A 22,166-nucleotide genomic window follows, 5' to 3' on the forward strand; every position below is an offset into this window, starting at 1 on the left:
TTTCAGAGAGGCTTTTATCTTTTTTTTTCCTTTATTTTTTTAGCGTGAACAAACAATTTTACGTACACCTTTATGACCACTAACTCATACATATGCACATTATGATTACACTTGAGAGAAACATATGAAAACATGCCCCATATTGGGGATTTATATCAGATGTCCACACAAATATGCATGGCATACAAAGACACATTAGGAAAGCTCCTAGCAAAACATCCATCTGAGAACTGTGTTCTGACTTCAATTGTTGTGATCTATGATTTTTTTTTTTATTCTGTAGCAGCTGTTCTCCATCTAAAATACTTAGTACATATAATAGATGCAGTTAGAAACAGTATCACCCATTATTTATTAGTATTAATAATTGTCATGCATTTTAGGATTATGTTGTCTGTACTGGAAAAGACAAGGTGGGTAACAGAATGGAGTAATAACACTAGACAGCAAGGCTCAAGGCTGAGAGACAATAACCACAAGAGTGTATTGCAGAGTTCTAAGATCTAATTTAAATGGATAAGTCATTGCGTTAGCATGAAATTTGGTATGAAAATACAGGAATGATCACATCTTATATGGCCTTGTATTTGCCTCTCTTTTTGAGCCAAGCAAGTTGGAAATTCATGAGCACACGATATAAAACAGACAGCTTAGACTCAGTGGAAACATGAAACATTTGGGATCAAGTGAATAAAAGACAGAATCACATACCCATTTTTCCACATCAACTAGCTGTAGGAAGAAAAAGCAAGAAATCAGTAAATCTCTTTCTTTAAATACACCATATCAAAGTCTATTTTGAACTTTATGTTTCACTCCCTTGGAAATGTATCTAGCATTAAAGAAAAAGTATGAATAGAAGCTATTGTTTTGGCATCTTCTCTTAAAAATTTCAGAGGCTCAATTTTTCCTTTGCTCTTTATTTTATGAGAAACACTTAAAATTCTGGTAGTTCAAAATGTCCATTTAAATTTCAGTTTGGGGTAGTAAAGGAGGACTGATGCTGAACTAGCTGCACATTGTATTCTCTAGCAACTGGACAAAATTACAAAACAATTTCACAAAAAACACTTCTCCATCTTCTCTTGAATAATATTCCAAAGTGAATATTTTTCACTTGAAAAGGTTTAGTGGTGGCTATTCAAGGTTTGTGAATTTAACGAACACTAAACATATGAAACCTACAATTAGGGGACAAACATCAAACCTGGACTCAACAGACTGCAGCATGAGAAAATACAAGAACAGAGAACTGAAACCAAAATGTCATTCATTTTCCTACAGACAATAACAGAGAACCATTCTGAAAGCTTAAGATTTTGTGATAAAAAAAAACTGTTTTCATGCTTATTAAATAAACTGATTTAAAATTACTCTCTCCAAAAATTATTTGGACTATCATATAGTATCAGGAAGGCTAAGTAAAACTAGAACAAATTTCAACTACTAAAAAGTTAGTATTCTACTAAATACTCAAAAATTTAGATCTGAAGTAGATTTCTCTCTGGATTTAATACAGAATACACTGAGGCATATCAAGCCTTCAGTGGTTTTGCTGCAGGTATATGTGGACCTTCTGTGAGCACATGTTACGTATTTGGAACGATTTAAAAAGAAAATTACTCAAAATTTGTACTACGTTATCAAAAGTAGCAAACTGTTTGGATTCCAGATGCTTCTGAAATTACTGTAATAGAAAACAGTGAATTCAGTTCTCATCTATTAAAAATAACATTACTCAAAGCATATTGCCTCATTCTTTAATACTTTAAAGTGCAATGGTTCTCATTTTATATTTTAAAACATTTATGTATCAGTAGGTTCTGCTCATACACAGATTTGAAAACACCATCTGACCTGTAAGCTAATTAATACCAACTTCTTATGATTTTAAATTTGATCATTCCTATCTCTCCTGTGAGATGTCAATTGCATTTAGATTTATAATAGGAGTTCCACGAGTTTAATTACCAACTTCAGTTGCAGAAATTTCTTCTAAAAAACACCTGGTGTTTTAAAAAATATGCAATGTAATAAGAAAAAAGTGAGATCTTGACAAGTTAGAAAAACTGGCAACAGTCTAAAGCCTAATGCAAAGAAGGCAGCTATTATAGCTTAAAAAAAAAAAAAAAAAGAAGAAGAAATAGCCAACTTATTTTACATTATTTACTTTCATACGTCTTTTGTCCAAATTATGTATGCATTATGAATACAGAATCACAGGCAATTTGACTGTGCAACAATGCTACTGTTCCAAAATTTAAATGAACAGTTCAACCACAATCAGTTTCAGAAATAATCCTCTTAAGGCTCGTTGAGCATTACTAGTTGTACAATAAATTTTCTTATAACTGCCGGATTGACTGCTTATTTTTGTGGGCTCTAGTTAGGTTCAAAAGTCAAGTGCAACATTTGTCAAGTATTTATAAACTGTGCACGCCATATCTATGTTTGTATATCCATCTTCAAAGGGTATCAATATAGCAATATCAAGAGGTATCAGTAGTCTTTGACATATGCCAAAGGCACTTTCACCCTTGAAGGTTCTTGAGGACAATCACATGAACCAATTTTGCACAGTTGTCAAATCCTACAGTAATTATGAAAATACAATATTATATATGAATCCAAAGCAATCTGCTTCTGAAAGTATGGTCTTCCACTTAATACAATGCACACCACAATAAAATCTTGCATTTCCAGCTTTCATCACATTCTATCCTTCTGCTGTGTGCGTCTACAGAGGCCTCCCAAACCAGGTGTGCTCACTTTTCTCTACCTGTCTACAAGAGTGCTTTTCCATCTGCGCAAGATGACATTTCTTCCCTATAGGTCACTTTGTCCAAAGTTCTAAACTTTCTTATGTGATATAACAAACGTAATTAAAATTTTGTTAGCTTTTATTCTGTGGAACTTATACTGGAAGACATGCCAACTTCAAGGTATTTGGAATTCTCTTTCAACAGGGAAAAAAGATATAAGCATGACTAGATAATGTATTTTCTTGCCCTGAAATTCCTGCTGAAGTACATTCAACTAAAAATAACTACTTCTTACCAAGATCTAATGCAGATAAAATAGGTGTAAAGCTTACATGAATAGAGACAGAAAGGTACAATAACCACATCATCCTAGTACTTGTGTTAGATTTAACCCATAATTCAGTTAATAAGCAAAGAGATGTCTCACAGAACCTCTAAATACAGATTCAGTTTCACACTGATAACTGCCTTCAGCTGAGAGAGCTGGGGCTGTTCAGCCTGGAGGAGAGAAGGGAGATGTGATGGCAGCCTTTCAGTATCTAACACGCGGCTATAAGAAAGAAGCAGATAGACTCTTTAGCATGGTCTGTTTTGACAGGACAAGGGGAAAAGGTTTTAAACTAGAATGGGAGATTTAGATTGGATATAAGGAAGACATTTTATACAGTAAGAGTTGGAACAGGTTGCCCAGAAAGAAGGTGGATATGTCATTCTTGATGACGTTCAAGGTCAGACTAGATAGGGCTCTGGGCAACCTGTGCTAGCTGTAGGTGTCCCTGTTCATTGCAGGGGAGTTGGACTCTAAAGGTCTCTTTCCAATTCAAATAATTCTATTTTATTCTATTTACAGACTAGAATCCACCCTTTTCTCAGTACAGGTTCAACAAATGTTCACAAAATTCAGGAAAAACAAACGTTCTAAGTTCAAAATACTTTTAGCTACATACACTTGTATGTTCTTCAGTGATCTGCATTTGCTGATTTCTCTTCAGAGATATGTAACAACTCCAGTCTTCCAGCCAAGTGTTCATCTTATATTCATTTAATCCAATCTGGATGACTGGTTTTCCAAGAGCTTTTACTGTGAGATGCACATCTCCAATGTTACATTAACCAGACATAAAAGCCAGACATAAGTTAAAACAGCAGGAATGTAGTTCTTTTACCCCTCTTTTCTACTGTCTAGGGAGCTATGAACAAAACAGAGAGGCATCATTCCACCACTATGAGGCATCATTCACAGACTCATTTTTTACATTTTGACACAAAGCAAACTCACACTACACAGAACTGTGCTGGCATGGGCTCATACATCACCCTTCATTAGCAGTGCACAAAGCTGGAAAGTCAGCTACTTTAAAACTTTACACAGCAGACTACCATTCAGTTCTGACTCGTACACTGTTTCCTTTCATCTTGCTGAGCAGCACGCAAAAACAATAAGGAACTTTGTTCCACACCGCATAGATCCTTAGATGAGCAGGACTATTAACATTACCTACTATTTGTGAAAACTGTAACACATACATTATCACAATCCACAGATGGAATTGTAACCTGAAATAATCTCATTGAACCAATGAATTCCAGCTAGCACACATTGCATCTTCTTCTACACTTATATACGTTTTTCTGAAAGGAATAGGAAATTCTTATGAGATAAGTAATGTATTTAGGGGCTTTGTTGTTGTTATTTCATTGTTGGTTGGGGATTCCTTTTTTGTTTGTTTCTTTTGGATTGTTTGGTTTATTTGTTTTTGTTTTTTGTTTGGTTTGGTTTTTTTGTGTTTGTTTGTTTTTGCATTTCTCAGCTGAGGAAACTGAGCAAAACCTCTGCCTAAAATTCTCTAATCAGAATAAGTAAGATAAAATAAGGTCTTCATTTCTGCTACAATACTTGATTATCTTCACTGCTCACCTTGATTTACTGCGTTTAGTATTCAACAAGGTAACTGATGATGCATGTTCTCTTCTTCTCTGGACTATCTTTATAGATGACCTCGATGAGGGCATCGAGTGCACCCTCAGTAAATTCGCAGATGACACCAAATTGGCTGGAAGCGTGGATCTGCCTGGGGGTAGCGACGCCCTACAGAGGGATCTGGACAGGCTGGAGAGCTGGGCTGGAGCCAATGGGATGAGTTTCAACAAGGCCAAATGCCGGGTCCTGCACTTCGGCCACAACAACCCCAGGCGACGCTACAGGCTTGGGGCGGTGTGGCTGGAGGACTGCGTAGAGGAAATGGACCTGGGGGTATTGATTGATGCTCGGCTGAACATGAGCCGACAGTGTGCCCAGGTGGCCAAGAAGGCCAATGGCATCCTGGCTTGCATCAGAAACAGTGTTGCAAGCAGAAGCAGAGAGGTGATTGTTCCCCTATATTCAGCACTCGTCAGGCCGCACCTCGAGTACTGTGTCCAGTTTTGGGCCCCTCACTGCAAGAAAGATATTGAGGCCCTGGAGCGTGTTCAAAGAAGGGCAACGAAGCTGGTGAGGGGTCTGGAGCACAGGCCATATGAGGAGAGGCTGAAGGAGCTGGGAATGTTCAGCCTGGAGAAGAGGAGGCTCAGGGGAGACCTTATTGCTCTCTATAACTTCCTGAAGGGAGGTTGTAGTGAGCTGGGGGTCGGCCTCTTCTCTCGTGTCATTAGTGATAGGACCAGGGGGAATGGTTTCAAGCTACGCCAGGGGAAATTCAGGCTGGACATGAGGAAGTATTACTTTTCAGAAAGGGTGGTCAGGCACTGGAATGGACTGCCCAGGGAGGTGGTGGAATCACCGACCCTGGGGGTGTTCAAGGAAAGACTGGATGTTGCGTTGAGGGACATGGTTTAGTAGGAGCTATTGGGAATAGGTGAACGGTTGGACTGGGTGATCTTTTAGGTCTTTTCCAACCTTAGTGATTCTATGATTCTATGATTCTATCTTCCATTGCAGGATTTTGTATACAAAATACTTCTAGTGCTGTGCTTATATACCTGCTAGGTTTACAATGCAACAACTCCCTATGCAACATTCATCAGAAAAGTTAACTGGAAAGAGAGAATTGAATTTCTCTTTGTCACAGAGTCAGTTTCTACTGACCATCATCCTGGGATGAAAAACTTAAGCACATTACAGATCCAATGATTATGTTAAGATAGGAAAAAGGCCTGCCATCTATTTCCAAAACAGCAAACTTGTCTGGGATGATAAAGGTATTCATCTTTCTGGCATTCTTATCCCAAATATATTCTCATTCCAAACACAGCACACTCAAAAGGGGAGCATGTATGTCAGGCCAGAAATATTTGCTTGTCAGAATTCTTGTGAGATGAAATGAGATGAAATAGATAATGATTTTTTTTTCCTGTCCTTGCCTTTCCCTCAGGATTTACATAATGCAAAAATACTGTGCATGCACTCCTTGATTTCTTACAGCTCTTACATTTGATCAAAGGGCAGCAGATCAAAGCCAAGTCTTATTCTTCTTTGCCTCCTTTAAAATGGCTTGCTAACAGTTATGTCTGATACTAAATAAGCTACACTGAGTAGAAAATGATAGTATTTGCTTTATCTTCAAAACTTTTACTCCTGTCAGCACTGCAGCATCTCTAAAATATCTGAGAAAAATCAAGACTTTAAGTAGAATGAGCTTCTAAATTACATTATCTTTTCATAAATTTTTCTACTTCTAGCTGATTCATCCACCTGCTTGATATAAATGCTCACAGATACATAAAATGATTTGATCTTCTTTTCTTTCTCTCCTTTCTTCCCCTCTTCTTTCTTTGCACTAGGAATTTATGTTACACAAATTCAAAGTTTAGAAGGGCAAACCTTGCAGTGGGGCTATGCAGGCATTGTCTGCTGGACATAACAGCTCCAACTGTTTTCATGACTAACCACTGACTTGGAGAAGACTTATCCTAAGAATTTCTGAAGGAAAGTGCTACTGCACTGTTTTGTTATTTCAGTGAATTACATCTGTCATCTTTAGACAAAACCTAACCCAATAAAAATAATCTAACTGCAGAAATAGGAAGATATTATTTATATTTTGCTTAAAAGTTTCATTTAAAAGATAATTATTATCTTCATACATCTGTATTTTATCAAAAAAGAAAGCATTCTGGCTTTCAGTGCTAGGAAAAGAGCCAAAACACTTCTGATTCCCTTCTGACTCCTTCTAAATGGGGAATCAGAATAATCAGTGTTGGAAAAGATCTCCAAGAGCAGCCCAAACACCCACCTACTACCACTATTTCGCCACTAAGCCATGTCACTCAGTATAACATCTAAACATTTCTTGAACACCTTCAGAATTCTGCCTCCACCACCTCTCCCTGGGTAGCCTATTCCACTGCCAAATCACTGTTTCAGAGAATAAATTTTTCCCAATGTCCAACCTGAAACTCAGTTGGTGCAACTTGAGGCCATTCCCTCTAGTCCTTGAGGCCATTCACTAGTCACACAGAAGAGGCTGATCCCTACCTCGCCACAACCTTCTTTCAGGGAGTTGTAGAGCACTATAAGGTATCTTCTGAGCCTTCCCTTCTCCAGACGAAATAATCCCAGTTCTCTCAGTTACTCCTTACAAGACTTGTGCTCCAAACCCCTCACCAGCTTCACTGTTCTTTTCTGGACACACTCCGAGGCATCTATGTCTTTGTTCTAGTGGAGAGCTCAGAACTGAACACAGCACTCAGAAGGCTGATCACTCCCCTGCTTCTGCTTCCAGCTCTATTTCTGATATAAGCCAGGATGCCATTGGCCTTCTTGGCCACCTTTGCACACTGCTGGCTCATGTTCAGCTGAGCGTTAAGTACCTCCAGGTCCATTTCTTCCACACATGCCTCAGGCCTGTAGCATTGCATGGGATTGCTGTAGCCAAAACGCAGGACTCAGCACTTGATCTTGTTGAACTTTATCCCATCGGCCTCAGTCCAGCTATCCAGATTGCCCAAATCCCTCTGGAGGGCCTTCCGACCTCCAGGCATATCGACACTTCCTGTCAACTTGGTGTCACCTTAAACTTACTGAAGGCACACTCACACCTCTAGTCACGTTAGCAAACTTTAAAACATTTTGAGCCCATCTCAAACTATTTTCAGATTACAGATGCTTTATTAACTAAGCTTTCTGTGAACCAGAGAGTTTTAATTGTCAGGAGCACATTTAATTCCTGATTTTCAGCATTTTTGGGGGAAGCGCTTGAGAAATTGGTTAATCAATACCTATTAAGAAAGAGGGAGGCTTACCATTTTCCATCTTCATGAGAGATGGACTTACTCCCCATATCACGCTGAGAAAATAACAGCTATGCTATGTGTTGTTATCTTGCGCTTACTAAGTAATTAATGAAGTCAGAGCTCCACAATTGGAGATTATCTGACTTACTCAAAAATCCAGCGGACATAGTTACTCTCCCTTCCCAAAATGCATCCAGTCCTTTTCTGCAGCACAGGAAACATACTCAGTTCTGTGAGGAAACACAAATTTTCCCTGTTTCTTAAACAGAAATACAGAATTACAGATGCAAGGCACTTGTATGTGATGATTCCTTCATACAAGAGTGTTCACATCTGTGGAAGAGGGTTGTATTCTGATCCTTCAGCAAAGACTACACCACACAACACTAGACAGCAGTTTGCTGGTCAGTAGCATAGAAAAATGGTTTTATTAAAATAAGGCGCCAGGAAAAATGATTAATCAGCCATGACTAGATGATTAGATGGGAGTTAATAAGCTCAAGATGCAATTTACCTGGAACTCTGCTGTAACTGATGGGTATCTGCAGACAACACTTTCCTGAAAAATGAAGCTGTCAAGTACTGGCTTAGAGGTTGCAAAGTAATTTTTTTTTTTCCTAAGGCAGATAAGGCAGTTTAGATAGAACAGGCACGTAATGCGTGCAACCAAATGTTTGTGTTCTGTTAATAAGATCTGGCATGGATTTAATGAATGCAGAAATCTGAAAAACTCGTAGCATTTAATTACAGTGTTTTAGTACAGTATACCTGAAACATTTCACTAACAATTAATGAATGTATTTGTTCTATGGTTATTTTCTCATGTTGTGTAGAAACAATTTTTCATCTTTTCTTTTTTCCACTCCTATCCTAACAATTACACTCGTATCCTAACAATTATTTTGGATCAGGAATTTCATTTTTGAAATGAAAAAAAAAGTGGAAAGGCAGGTATGCTGTGACATCTAGAGCAAAACAATGACATTCCAGAGCATTACTAATAAAGGAAAGAAAAGTCAGACAGTACTAGTGTCAGTAACCAGCCTGAACAGTGATCATTTAGCCTGCTCTAAAGTTCAGGTTTCTGTCAGCAATAATGAGGAAAAAAAAAAAAGAACACTATCAATCCGGCAGACATGTAAAGCACTCAGCAAATCAAAAATTACAGCATAAATGCAGGAAATGATGTTTATCAAAAGAAATTTAGAACAAAATAAAAATAACTTTAAATAAGAAAAAATATTCCAATGAAGAAGAAACTGAAAATTGTCTTTCATTATCATACATTGAAATCCATGGATCAAATTTATATTGGAAAGAACAAATAATTAAATATGCAACACTTCTTATACTAAGAACCTGATTAAGTATGCATAGAGGCAACAGAAGTTGCTAACATCAAGCTGCAAAACAAATTAAACTTTTAGCTAGTAATTTGCTTAAGTATTCATTTAGAGATGAGTGAACATCATGACTCCGTATTACTCCCTTAAATCACCACTTTCCCAGTCTCCTTTTAGTAGAAAATGCTTATTTTTCTCTGAATCTGGAGGTGGTCAAGGCCAGGTAAGATGGAGTCCTGAGCAATCTTTCCCATGGCAGTTGTTTGGAACTGGATGATCTTTAAATTCCCTTCCAACCCAGACTATTCTGATTCTATGATTAGCCCAATCTTGCTCACAGTCTGGACTGAGTCAATAGACCAAAATCAAACTGATAGAAGAGGAAAAAAGTCTGCTCGAACTAAAAAGTAGCTGGGCTGAAAGTTCTTGTCACAAGAAGCACTTAAACCTATACAGCACTGGTTTAAATACACTGCAAATAATTATGAAAAAAAAATTTAGTAAGTGCTTCCCCAGCTACTCAAAACAGTGGGTGTATTTGTAGCCTCCAAATCCTCAGGATGTTTGCAAAGTTGTCTGTGCTGAAAGACTTTCTGAGCAAAAGGATCTAAGAGGAGGAAGCGGGAAGAAAAGAACAAATGTCAAAAATGAATCCCTAAATGTTTTCGCACAGAAGGTCAATTTTTGTGCTGCACTGTAAGACTGGAGAAATTATCAGCTTTTTACCATGAAGAGTGCCAGGTCAGTTTATTCCATTAATCCCTCACTTTAGCTATTCAATATCCCAAAGAGATACCTATATTGAGGTATTATTTTGCCTACTGTTTTACATTAAGCCAAAAAAATCCTTAAATCACCTATGAAGTGATTAGGATTTCACTAGGGGAAAAAATAGTAGTAGTAATCACTGGGATTTCAAAAGATATATTTTAGTAATCTACCATATGCACTCTTTCTCCTCTCAGTCCATGCCAGCATACTTATGACTGAGAATGGATTAAATAGGCAGGCCTTCATCTCTCGGTGCCCTTACTGAAGGAAGTGTGTTTCCAAGTGTGTTTCCTATATTTCTTGTTTCTCTATGTTCAAACAGTACAAAAGACTGCAATATCAAGACTTTATATAAAGAATGTAGGGCTATAATATTCACCTCATCTGAAATTCTTCCCAACAAAAGTATGCATCAGCTGCTGACACAGTTACAGTTTGGACAAATGCTTAAGTAGTTCTGAAGCAGAGCTATTCACAGTAAACTGCTTTTAAGCTAACAAATAAAAATGAAATTTTACTAGAAATACAAATACCAAGTTGACTGAAAACTTTTTTCCTAAATGATCAACACATACACCAAGTTACATGAATTTAAACACATTTCTCTTTTTTTTTTTTTTTAAACCACATTTCTCTCTTTCTGCCCTGTATGTACACTTACCTTTTGTGACTCACTGCAGTATTTTTAGGAACGATTTTCTTCCAAGAGCACTAAGAGATCTCTGTATGTTTATCTACGGACTAGCAGCTACAAAAGACTGCTTCAGGACAGGGAGCTGCAAGTACTGCCATAATTGTAGACATATTCCATAGCACCACAAGTATCATACGGAGAAAGTATTAAATACAAGAAGTACAAGTACAATTGCATAGGGCTTCAAAACCTAACTTAAGTAGATTGGAAGGAGATGGTAACATTCAACCCCAACTGAAGTCAAGCATACTGCTAGAAGCCTAAAACCACACCCACTGCTCTTTTTAAGTTTCTCCGTTCTGTCTAGTTCATAATCTGTTTCCATAAAGAATAGTAAAAAGAGCACTTGCACTACCATCACATAGAAGAGGAAAAAAAAAAAAAAAAAAAGTTATCTATATTTATTCATGGAGAGACAATTATATGACGGACCAAAGGCCAGTGTATTATCCAATCAACAAAAAATGGAAAAAGGGAAAGAGCTTGGAAAAGAGAGGACAACCCTTAAAAGCTCAGAAACTGGTTCAAAATAAAATTTAAAAAAATAATAAATAAAGAAACTATGACTGAAGATCAAATGCTTTACAAAAACAATGAATGAAGGGATATAATGCCCCTTCTCACTTATCATATTGATAGCTCTTTCTAAAAGCAGAGATTTAAATTTCACTTTGAAAACTGATTGACAAATAAGTAGACAGAGCTCAGAAAGGGCATTGGCACACCTGCTTGGGAGCCTTTTGGTAGCTTTAACAGTAAGAGTAGCTTTAACATTGCTACTGAAAAAAAACTATTTGATGGCTCACCAGCACTGCTACCTGCCAAAAACTGAAAACAAATTTTTTCAGCAAAACAACACTACCTAGTCATTAAGGAATGGCTGGGCATCATGTCATTTTTTCATAAAAAAAAATGTTTAGGTGTGAATTAACATTCTCTTTCACTGGACCTGACACTTTAGCTGATACGTTAAAGATTCATCTAGTGACATAGACACCATGGATACAAACTTCTTTTTGTCATTGGGAGCTGCAGACATCAACACGTGTATCCTCATTACTACAGAGCCTATCTAGAACTGTACAGTGGTAACTGTCCAGGAAACCACACAGGTTTATCACCAAACCTGATAATACACACAAGTGATATGGACATGATCCCTGCTTCTTCCAAAAATTTGACGCTTCCTATTCTGTATTTAGGATTATAAAGAGGATTATAAGAAAGAAGGGGACAGACTCTTCACCCTGTCAGAAAACAACAAGAGGAAATCACTTCAGATTAAAAGATTAGAGATTCAGACTGGATATAAGGAAGAAGTTTTATACAATAAGGGTGGCAAGGTGCAGGAACAGGTTGCCCAGAGAGGTGATGGATATCCTATTCTTGGAGACATTCAAGGTCAGGCTGGACAGGGCTCTGGGCAACCTATGCTAGCTGTAGCTGTCCCTATTCATTACATGGGAGTTGGACTAAATGACCTTTAAAAGGTCCTTTCCAACATGAAAATTCTATCTGTCCAGTACTATTCAGACTCACAGACTTAGCTCCACCATTCTTTCAGATGGTTCACATGCAGCTGACATTCAAATACCACCCCCTTTGGAGAGGACTATACGCATTCAAAATTGAATATGTAAGCCAATGATGCATGTATAGTATCATTATCACTAAAAGTACCCTGAGGTGTAGAACTCTGCAGAGAGAGTTAGAAACAAAGCTACATTAAGAAAATCTACTAATCACCACAGAAGGTATTGGTATGATATCTCCTGGAGGATCAGCACACTGAACACATTTCAAGAGAAGAAATTAATCCCTTGTGTAATCTTCCAGATGCAGTTGCTCTGAAGTCCTATGGAGTTGCCTGATAGCAGACTACTTTCTTGTCACACAGCGCTGCAGACACCATTAACATTTTCCACACTCCCAGCCCATGTAACACGATACTACTATTAGTAATTACTATACATTAGTACATTACTATTATACTAATCTCACAAATATTCATTCAATTTCTACAATATATCAATATCGATAATAATGCCTCCTATTTATTACTATGGATACTACAACAGATACAAATACAATAACATTAGTTGAGAGGGCTAATTCTCAGTTCCAAAACACTGTTTCTCAACATAGTCACCACCACCAGCAATGTATTTTCACCAGTAATGAACAAGAGCCTTACAAAATATGCTGTCATATATGTGATATGAAATATATCAATACACTGAAGACTCCAAAGTACAGATTTATTAAAATGAAAATATACACAAATCTGAGAGTCGAGTTTAAGATGTCTGGGACTTGATCCTAACACTATTTCACATTCTGTGTACAACTTCCATCAAGTGAATGCAAATGTCTGAGACCTCTGCACCTGGACAAGTTAGTCCTGAGGTACAAACACACAAAACCAGGAATAATAAAATGATCAATTAGAATTCACATGCTGGGCAGTAACTTCATAGCTAGACTGACCTACTGTGTTGACTTATTGAGAGAATTATTCAGTAGCTTTAATAAACTAACTTCAGCTGTACATAGGATTGTGTAGCAAAATAATCTTCAGTACTCTGAAACAGCAACAAAATAGGAGGAATTGAGAGAGCTTATCTTTTATTCTCTCAAAATGCAATTCAGTAGAATACTGCTGCAACAACTCGCGTGGTTCTATAAGAAAAAATTAACCTCTCTATTTACAATTTCTCTGTGCTTAAAATTTGTATTAAAAACAAAACAAATGAAAAAAAAAAAGAAACCCACCTACTCACGGACTTCAAAGGGAATCTTTACTGAATGGCATCAGTATGCTGCAATCATTTATGTTAACTAGCTAGAGATTACAGATGGCAAGGGTATAATACCTAAGGGAACTGACTGGTAAAAACCAGAGAAGCAGAAAATGCACTTATTTTCTTACCCACACTGAGAGACTCACTGCACACCTTGAGCTACCCCTACTAATCTCTCTGCCAATATTTCTCAGCAGTCTTCGTGGCAGCTCACTACATCAAACTGGCAGATGCATGCACACCATTTGATTTCACCTAGGTGCTTTTAGTACAGATATTCTCAATTTCTTTCTTAGGCACACTTGGAACCTAAAGCAGTTCTTGCTTCAGTTTCTGTGCCTCAGCTACCTTGAAGCTGTCTAAAACTGCAGTTCCTGGGAAAGGCTGGGTCATCTTCATACCACTGCCCAAGTGACTAACCATATAGCTTTCCCACTCTACCTCCATGGCAGAACTGAATTGGCTGCAATTTTCTTCCTGTTCATCAAACCCATTGCAACACTGTTCAAACCCATTGCAACACTGTTCATATGTTCTAATAAGATTGCTCTGTACATCACCCTTCTGACTTCAGGGCTGGTAATCATCATCAGGAAGTTTTCTGGACCAATCAAAAGCCGCAAACAAAAGTCCGCTTACATTTCTGTACTACAATCTCCATGAAAATCACCGCAGTGAAATCTATCAGGCAAAGAGCAAAATGTCAAACTGCAGCACATTCGTCTGGTACAAAGTCATCATGTAACACTCATTAAAAGCACTTAGAATTCTTCACTCAGGCAGAAAAAGTGAAATAAGATATATTCACTTTTCTAATACTCTTCCCCAAATCATGTAGGAATATTCCTCAGGAATTAGCACCAGCACCGACAGTGCTTTACCTCTTCATTACCAAGCAGGTAATGTCTGGTACAGAGCTGCAAAGCATAGGAAATCTCAACAGCATAAAGCTACTAAGTACAGCTGCTATGCAAATACTAAGGGTAAACATGCAAAAAGAAATGAACCAAAAACATATAGAAGAATTCAGAAGTCAGAATGGCAACTAAGATAAATCCGTAGGAAAGTAAGAGATGATTTAACACTACCTTTTATTTTGAATAAATATGAACAAAACTGCCATTAAAGAAAATGAATGGGTATCAGAAATGATAGTCAACTTCTTGTATGTAACAAAGGTCAAAAACAAATACAGGGGAATTTCCTGCTTAAAATCATCTCAATATAAACATGCTACAAATCTATACAGAATCCTGGCTTACTCTAACACAGGGGTCACTGCAACAGTAATGCCTCCTATTTATTACTATGGATACTACAACAGATACAAATACAATAACATTAGTTGAGAGGGCTAATTCTCAGTTCCAAAACACTGTTTCTCAACATAGTCACCACCACCAGCAATGTATTTTCACCAGTAATGAACAAGAGCCTTACAAAATCTGCTGTCATCACTGCTGAAATGCCCCACCCACCATCTCAGTGAGCTCACATCCGCTCTTTGGTCTTCACAAATGTTCAGCAAGTATTAGTGAATGTCAGTGGGTGCCATTTTTTTTTTGCATGGGGGAATTTCCACACCTTTGCTTCACACTTGAATGTCAGATGTAATTTTGTCAGACTACCTCTCTGCTGCCATCTGTCACGTGGCAGCAAAACATAACGAAATACTGGTAGGAAGTTTCAACCTCTACTGCCATACCATGAACATCTGCCTCTGACATCACAGGCCACCATAACACAATAGGAGACATTACTTGCACTCTAGCCCTTGTACATAGTGTATGGTGTCACTCACAAAAGAGAAATTACTTATACATTCACATTCTTGCTATGAATGACATGCAAAGAGATCCCTATTTCAGCAGTATGCTCTTCCTAGCAATCTACAAAAAGCTGTTGTTTGATGTAGTTGGGCATAGAAACACCAGAGAGAAAAAAAATCTGGCTCAATATAAGGTAAGCAAATTTGGGACATCTCTCCTGGCAGAGTCATTAAAACACCATTCCCACACAGAAGTACAACATTCCAAAATATCTGTGAACTAGTAAGCAGCTCATTTAGTATGAAGCTTGCCCATTAGCAGATGAATTTTGCTGCTAAAATTGAAAAGAAAGAAAAAAGATATAAAAAAAAAAAAAAAAAAAAAAAAAAAACCAAACAAACAAGAAAAAACCATAGCATTCTCATGCTCTTCTATATATGCATGCTTCACACTGGCAGGACACAGCACAGAGCAGTAAGTAGGAGTTCATGAAGCTCTCATCCAGATGGGTTTCTCCTGCTCTTTGTGCTCCTGCTATTGCTTTGTCTGGATAATACAAGAAAATTAAGATGACTTGGCACCTGTTGGTCTTTTGGTAGATCATAGTGAAAAGAGAGCTGACAGAAAGACTTAGAGCTTCTGTAAGTGACCAAATATACCATGACTTCCCTATCATTTCAGTGAAAATGTGTAATATAACACCTCTTAAATCACATACCATGTGTATTTATATATGTCAGATACATAAAGTGTATTCACTAGCTGTTGGCATTTAGCATACAACCCAGATACTTCACATTTCACTGCCCTAAATTACAAGAACTATCATGCAGGAATGTAAAAGATGTATATTCATGGCAAATGAATAGCGTATTGTTTATATCATAAAACTGTTGGATATATTTCAGAAAACACCAAAGCGAGTATAGCTTTACAAATAAAAAGCTTTTAAGTTTTTAAGTGGTTTCAAAAAAAGGCATGCTTCTGTTCTAGACAAAATAAAATATGCAAGAATTTGTGATTGTTCACTTAAAGAAAAATATCTTTTAAATACCCAGCTAATCTAATTTCCTGTATTTACTCAGATAATTTCCAAAACTTCCTTGATCTGTTTCAAATAATAAACACACTGAATAGAATGAAAGTTCAAGCTAGTCACTTAGGCAAGTACAGACAGTAGCAGTGTTTTGAATCCTCATTTACCCTTCAAGAAAAACATTTCTAGTGATGTTTATAAAATAAAATACACTTGAAAAATAATTCATCAAGAATTACTACAATTAGCGTTTATGAAGGCTACCTACCTTACATTTCCTTCATTTTAAATTGCGCACCTCTCTAAATTTTTTAAATGATTATCAGTCATGTAATACCTTTGCTTGAGGATGATTTGAAAAAGTTTTAGACAAGCAAGTATAAAACATTTCTTGAAGCAACCGAGGCTAAGAAAACACCTGCTCTTATCCCATGTCAAATATGTCCAGATACCTTTTTCTTCTGAAGTTCTGCACTGGTCACAATACAAACTTGTAGCTTGAAGGAGAATTTTGCAAAATTTGGTATTTCTATCTGAAAAATGGCCACAGCGCTGTAAGGCTGGAGCAACTCTTATGAAGCTGGGAATGTTTAGCTTCATTGTGCCCTTCCAGTACTTGAAGGGAGCTTATAAGCAGGAACAGGAGAATATTTTTACACAGACAGATGGTGATAGGACAAGGGTGGATGGTTTTAAACCAAAAGGGGGGAAAATTTAAGGTAGATGTTAAGAATAAAGTCTTTACTCAGAGGGTGGTTAAGCACTAGAACATTTTATCCAAAGAAGCTGTGGATGCCTCATCCCTGGAGGCATTTAAGAGCAGGTTGGATGGAGCCTTGGGCACCCTGAGCTGGTGGGTGGCAGCCCTACCCATGGCAAGTGGGTTGGAATTTTAGACTCTCTCTATCAGTTTTATGTCCTCATGTTGTGACACCCAAATCTGCACTCAGTGTGGGAAGCGATGCCACACAGAGCAAAGCAGAGCAGAACAACTCCTTCCCTCATTCAGTGGCAGGGTAGGTATGGTTCACTGGAGGGGGGGTACATTTGGCACTTTTGGCTGCCAGGGCATACTGCTGGCTCACGTTGAACTTGCTACCAGCCACAGCCCCTAGATTTCTTCCCAAAGAAGAAATTTCTTCCCTCTCCAGCCTCTCCTACCCATTTTGCTTCAAAGAAAAAAAAAATAATTGGGCTCATAAGAGGACTAACTAAAATCTAACAGTCATGCTGAGAATAAATGGCCTGGAGATTTTCCAGTCTTTAATGCTTTATAAAACCTATGGATTTCCATTTTCACATTTCACCTACTTTCCTAGTAATGAAAAGTTGTCCTCAAAAGCTAAGTCAAAATAACAAAAAATAATAATACCTAGATTGTAGCACCTTCTAGGACGGAGCACATATAATGTGTAATAAACATAGAAACACTACCCCCTCCCCAAAAAGGCAGACAGATAATTTTCAAACACATCAGCCTGACTGATTTCTATTGTAAAGAAAAGTAACAGAGGACTGAAAATACCTCCCTTTGCATAATTCTCTTCACTAGAAAACTGAACTCATAGTGAATTCAGATTACAGTAACAATTCTTCAAGGAGCTGCTATATTTTCTTCTCCTAAGTGATAGAAAATAGTGTTGGTCTAAATAAGAATCGACACTGCACCAAAAAGATACAGCGCTTCAGATATATGCACAAATTACTTCTCACAAAACTTAAAGTAACCACATCAGTCATCAGATGCTAAATCAGGTATGAATCTGCCTACATAAGTATCTACCCTGTGAAAAATATCAATTCATATTTATATATTTTTGATAGAAAGCACACATCAAATGTCAGTTCTGTTAATTTATCAGAAAACTTACATTCAGTAATTCCAGTATTACCATTATTTCCGGCTTCCAGACACTTACTAGAAAGATAAATAACTGCACTGACAATTATTTGACCTTGACAGTATACAGGCCATGCTTTATGAGGTTATTCTCCTCTAATACCAATACATCAGTATGCAAGGACACACAGGCAGATTGCTAATGTATTTGTTCAGAAGCTAGGCAAAATCTGCTGTAGAAACCTATTCATTATTCAGTGAACATCAGTTATCTGAGTTGGTATAGTTGCAGCTCTGTACCTTCTGCTAGTATTGGGATTTAATAGGTGTTGAGAGTACAGTAAACCACTCTGTAAAAAGGTAATAACCAAACACATGCAGAGACTTTGCTTAATCTTTCCTGTGTGTGTCTCAGAAGACCAGTAATCACATATCACTACTTTTCAGTACAACTGCCATTTCCAACTGCATAAAGAAAGACAGATCTGCATACTCTGGGACCACCTCTTCTTTAAATGTGCTTCTCATTCTTCCGTTGATGAAGTCAATCTTTTTTTGGAGAACAAATTCCCAAGGACAGTACACATTTTGGATCATCCATGAAATAATGTTCATAGATTTCCTTTTCCAAATAACTTTTTCCAGTCTTAGTGCGTAGCATTTTATGGGACTAACTATTGTATATTAGTTTAAAGTTTGTTTCTCAAGGCATTTCTAGCAACCAGGGGCAAGCTTCTCTCCTGTCAGCTTTCTTGTGTGAAAGAGATTAACTCTTGTGCCTACAGCCAAAACTCCCATGTCACTCTTTCCCGCTTCTGTTTGAAGGATCTGGATTAGAGCATAGCATTCATACTACTACTACAGCATGTATGAGGAACACTAAACTACATCATAGTAAATCAGATGAATTATACAAGAGAGAACAAAAAGTAATACTAATATGATTTATTTGTAAACAGCTATTTGTTAGTCAAAAAGAATTATCATTATTCTTTCCGCAGAGTGCAAAAACATGTCAGTTTCCACTGAGACTCACTAACACTACATTTTAGCTGTAAACCTGAGCATATACCAAAAGTCATTTTAAAACCATCTGACAGTCTAACTTGCTACAGCTAGAACTCATCAAAAATGTTAACTGTTCTAAACAAGGGATCCATCTTCATATTTCTCATAAAGTAGGATACTGAATAAAAACATTCCTGTAACTTTAGACTGATCTGAAACATGTTGAAAAGGTTAGGTATTTACAATCCTGGCAAGCTCCAGCACAAGCTGCAAATGTTCAGAACTTCACAAAATCAGACTATTTCTGTAGCAAAGGAAGAAGTTTAAATGTAAGCAATACATTACACTAGAAACTTGTGTCAGCCACAAAAAAGAAGTTGCATTTTACAAGATGAAAAATACAGCGAAGATTTAATAGACTTACCCCTTCTGCCTTCTCCTCTGTGTTAGCCAGCATTTCCTGCAGGGCTCGTACTGACAGAGACTGCTCAAGCACAAAGGTGCATATGGACAAGTCGGGTGGCACATTCTAGATGGAGCAAAAATGTAATATCATATTAGTGATAGGTCTGCTGAACGCCAGTTTCAAAAACTCCTAATTTCTCTTAATTTCAGCAAACCCAAGAGATCTGCTACATGTCTGAGGCCATCATCACATACTGGGCTGCAACAGCTAAGACTTGCCAGCAAGCGAGTAGAAGCGATTCTTCCTCTCCAAGGTGCTGGATCCTGTTTGGGTCCTCCTGATACGAGACACCAGGAAGCTGCACTGAGTTCCACCATGACAGTCACGGATGGAGCACCCATACTAAGAAGAAAGGTTGAGGAAGCTTGAATAAAAGGAGAGGAAAGGGGAATCTTGCAGATTAGTCTATGGGTGTTTATAGGGAAAATGGAGCCAGACTCTTCTTGGAGATGCTCATGAAAGGAAAAGGAGCAGAGTAAAGTTTTACCAAAGAAAATTACAATTAGATATTAGGTGAAGAAAAAAATTCATCCTGAGAGTAGAAAACACTATCAAAGGCCACCAAAAGTAATGAAATTTCAACCCTCAGTGGCATTCAAAACTTATCTGTGAAAGTTCCAAAAGCAACTAATTTCAGAGCTCAAATAAGTAATCATTTATATTCCTCAGCTTATAAGGTTACCTGCTTTAATCAGGGGGCAGGACCTCTCCAAGATTCATTTCAACACAACTTTTTCCATGATTGCACCAGCAAGGCACTGTTATTGTATAATGGAAGTAAAGATAAGAGCCAGCTTTCTATCTTTAGAAAGCTTTTAGAAGGCAGACAGTATTGAATGCAAATTACAACATAGACAACAGCAGAAATTAAGGACAAAATAACAATGACAATATTGAAAATTCAACCACTAGTAAATAAACATCACTGTGCACATCCGCAACCCCTTTCAATTCAGATTCAATTCAGATGTTTGCTGAACTTGGAAGAAATCTTCCTCACAATGCTAATTATTATTCATCGGAAATTTCTTAATTATTTTCCTCATTTATCTTTCCTTTCTTGGTCTCATATTTTTTCTCAGCCACTAAAGGGATTGGATTGTGAAGGAGACAATACTGAGTCCTAAGGCTACTAGTAGTACATAATTTCATCCTTGTCATGGTTTCCAGGTCAAAATGAATTTTCTGCAGCAAAAGCATAAGTCAGTGAATGTCAAGGCTAAGCCACTACCTTCACAGCCTTTCAGGACTGTATGCTTCTCCATATTCTATTGCACCTGGGCTAAAACAAGAGTCTTGTAAAAATAAAAATTTGATGTGATTGGAAAAAAAAAGCTTCTCAAAAGCTAATCATCCAGACGATCAGAGAAATTGCTATTAAAATTCTAACAGGCCTGTAATAGGAATGTCTAAGTTACAAGATAACAAAGGAAAAAATGAGACTGTGAGGATCTTATCTTTTCATGTGTTAATAGACAAAAATGCAACTCCTACCCACATTTTCTTGCTTCCAGAAATTCTTTCAATGTGCTTTGTCTTTTCATTCCATGTTAGCTGCATATTTTAGTATAGGAATATTTTTTTACTGAACATTGGCATTTTTTTTAGTTTCATTTTACACAGAATCACAGAATTTCAGGTACTGGATGCTTTGTACTGATGAAGTTGTAAGCATGCACATTTATTCAAATTGTGCAGTTTGAAGAAGCCTGGATCAAGTCCCAGTTTACTTTTAAGTGCTCTTGTTACCTTTTTTTTTTTTTTTTCCTAGTGGTTACTCAGATATCATAATACCATATACATAATACTATATACATAATACAGTCCTCTTAATACTAGCAGTAAGCCAACAGGCAACTCACTAGATTCGTAAGAACTATCTTAATCCCAATGTTTTACAAAAAGGGAAAGAGAGCATTCAAAGATTGCAGGTTGCAAGGTGCTATTTCTGCTCAATAAACATGAGTACAATTCCCCATTACAGAAAGTCTCCCAGAAATTTACAGTCTAATGCCCCAGCTCACCTCAAATTCTCTTTGGTGAGAACTGATTGACAAGCAAGATTGATTAAAAACACACTTCTCAGAAATGAGCCAAGGCTGTATTTTCTATATGCGCTTGGTTTTCATTTATATTAAATTCACTGTAGCAATGCTCCTAACTGTTATTGCTATCATTTACAGTAAGATTTTTTCCTAGCATAATATGTATCTCACATACAATTCCATAAACGATCAAAACATTAACTACTAACTTTCCCTACATTTTATATCCGCTAGAAGACGCAAAAATCCTCCACCACATCGCTCAGCGATCAAACCATCACAACCAGGCCACTCCCCCCTTCATCAATTCCATTCTCCTTCACATTCAACAAAGCCGCAAGCATTTTCTCCCCTTACCATTAAATCTGAGAAATGAAGTCCCAGAGAACATTTCACAGC

At 37.3% G+C, this 22,166-nt stretch overlaps 1 protein-coding gene across 1 annotated transcript in view; it reads right to left on the bottom strand.

Annotated features, from left to right (window-relative positions):
* RYR2 (ryanodine receptor 2) overlaps window positions 1–22,166 on the bottom strand; it is a gene marked incomplete at both ends in the record, with an annotated part of 341,640 nt that overhangs the window by 221,702 nt on the left and 97,772 nt on the right. The window contains 2 exons of the mRNA XM_079550429.1: window positions 712–732; window positions 19,681–19,785. Of these exons, the coding sequence (XP_079406555.1) occupies window positions 712–732; window positions 19,681–19,785 (126 nt within the window). The remainder of the gene's footprint in view (window positions 1–711; window positions 733–19,680; window positions 19,786–22,166) is intronic.

The sequence above is a fragment of the Tetrao urogallus genome, assembly GCF_951394365.1.
Source record: "Tetrao urogallus genome assembly, chromosome: 2".
NCBI lineage: Eukaryota > Metazoa > Chordata > Aves > Galliformes > Phasianidae > Tetrao > Tetrao urogallus.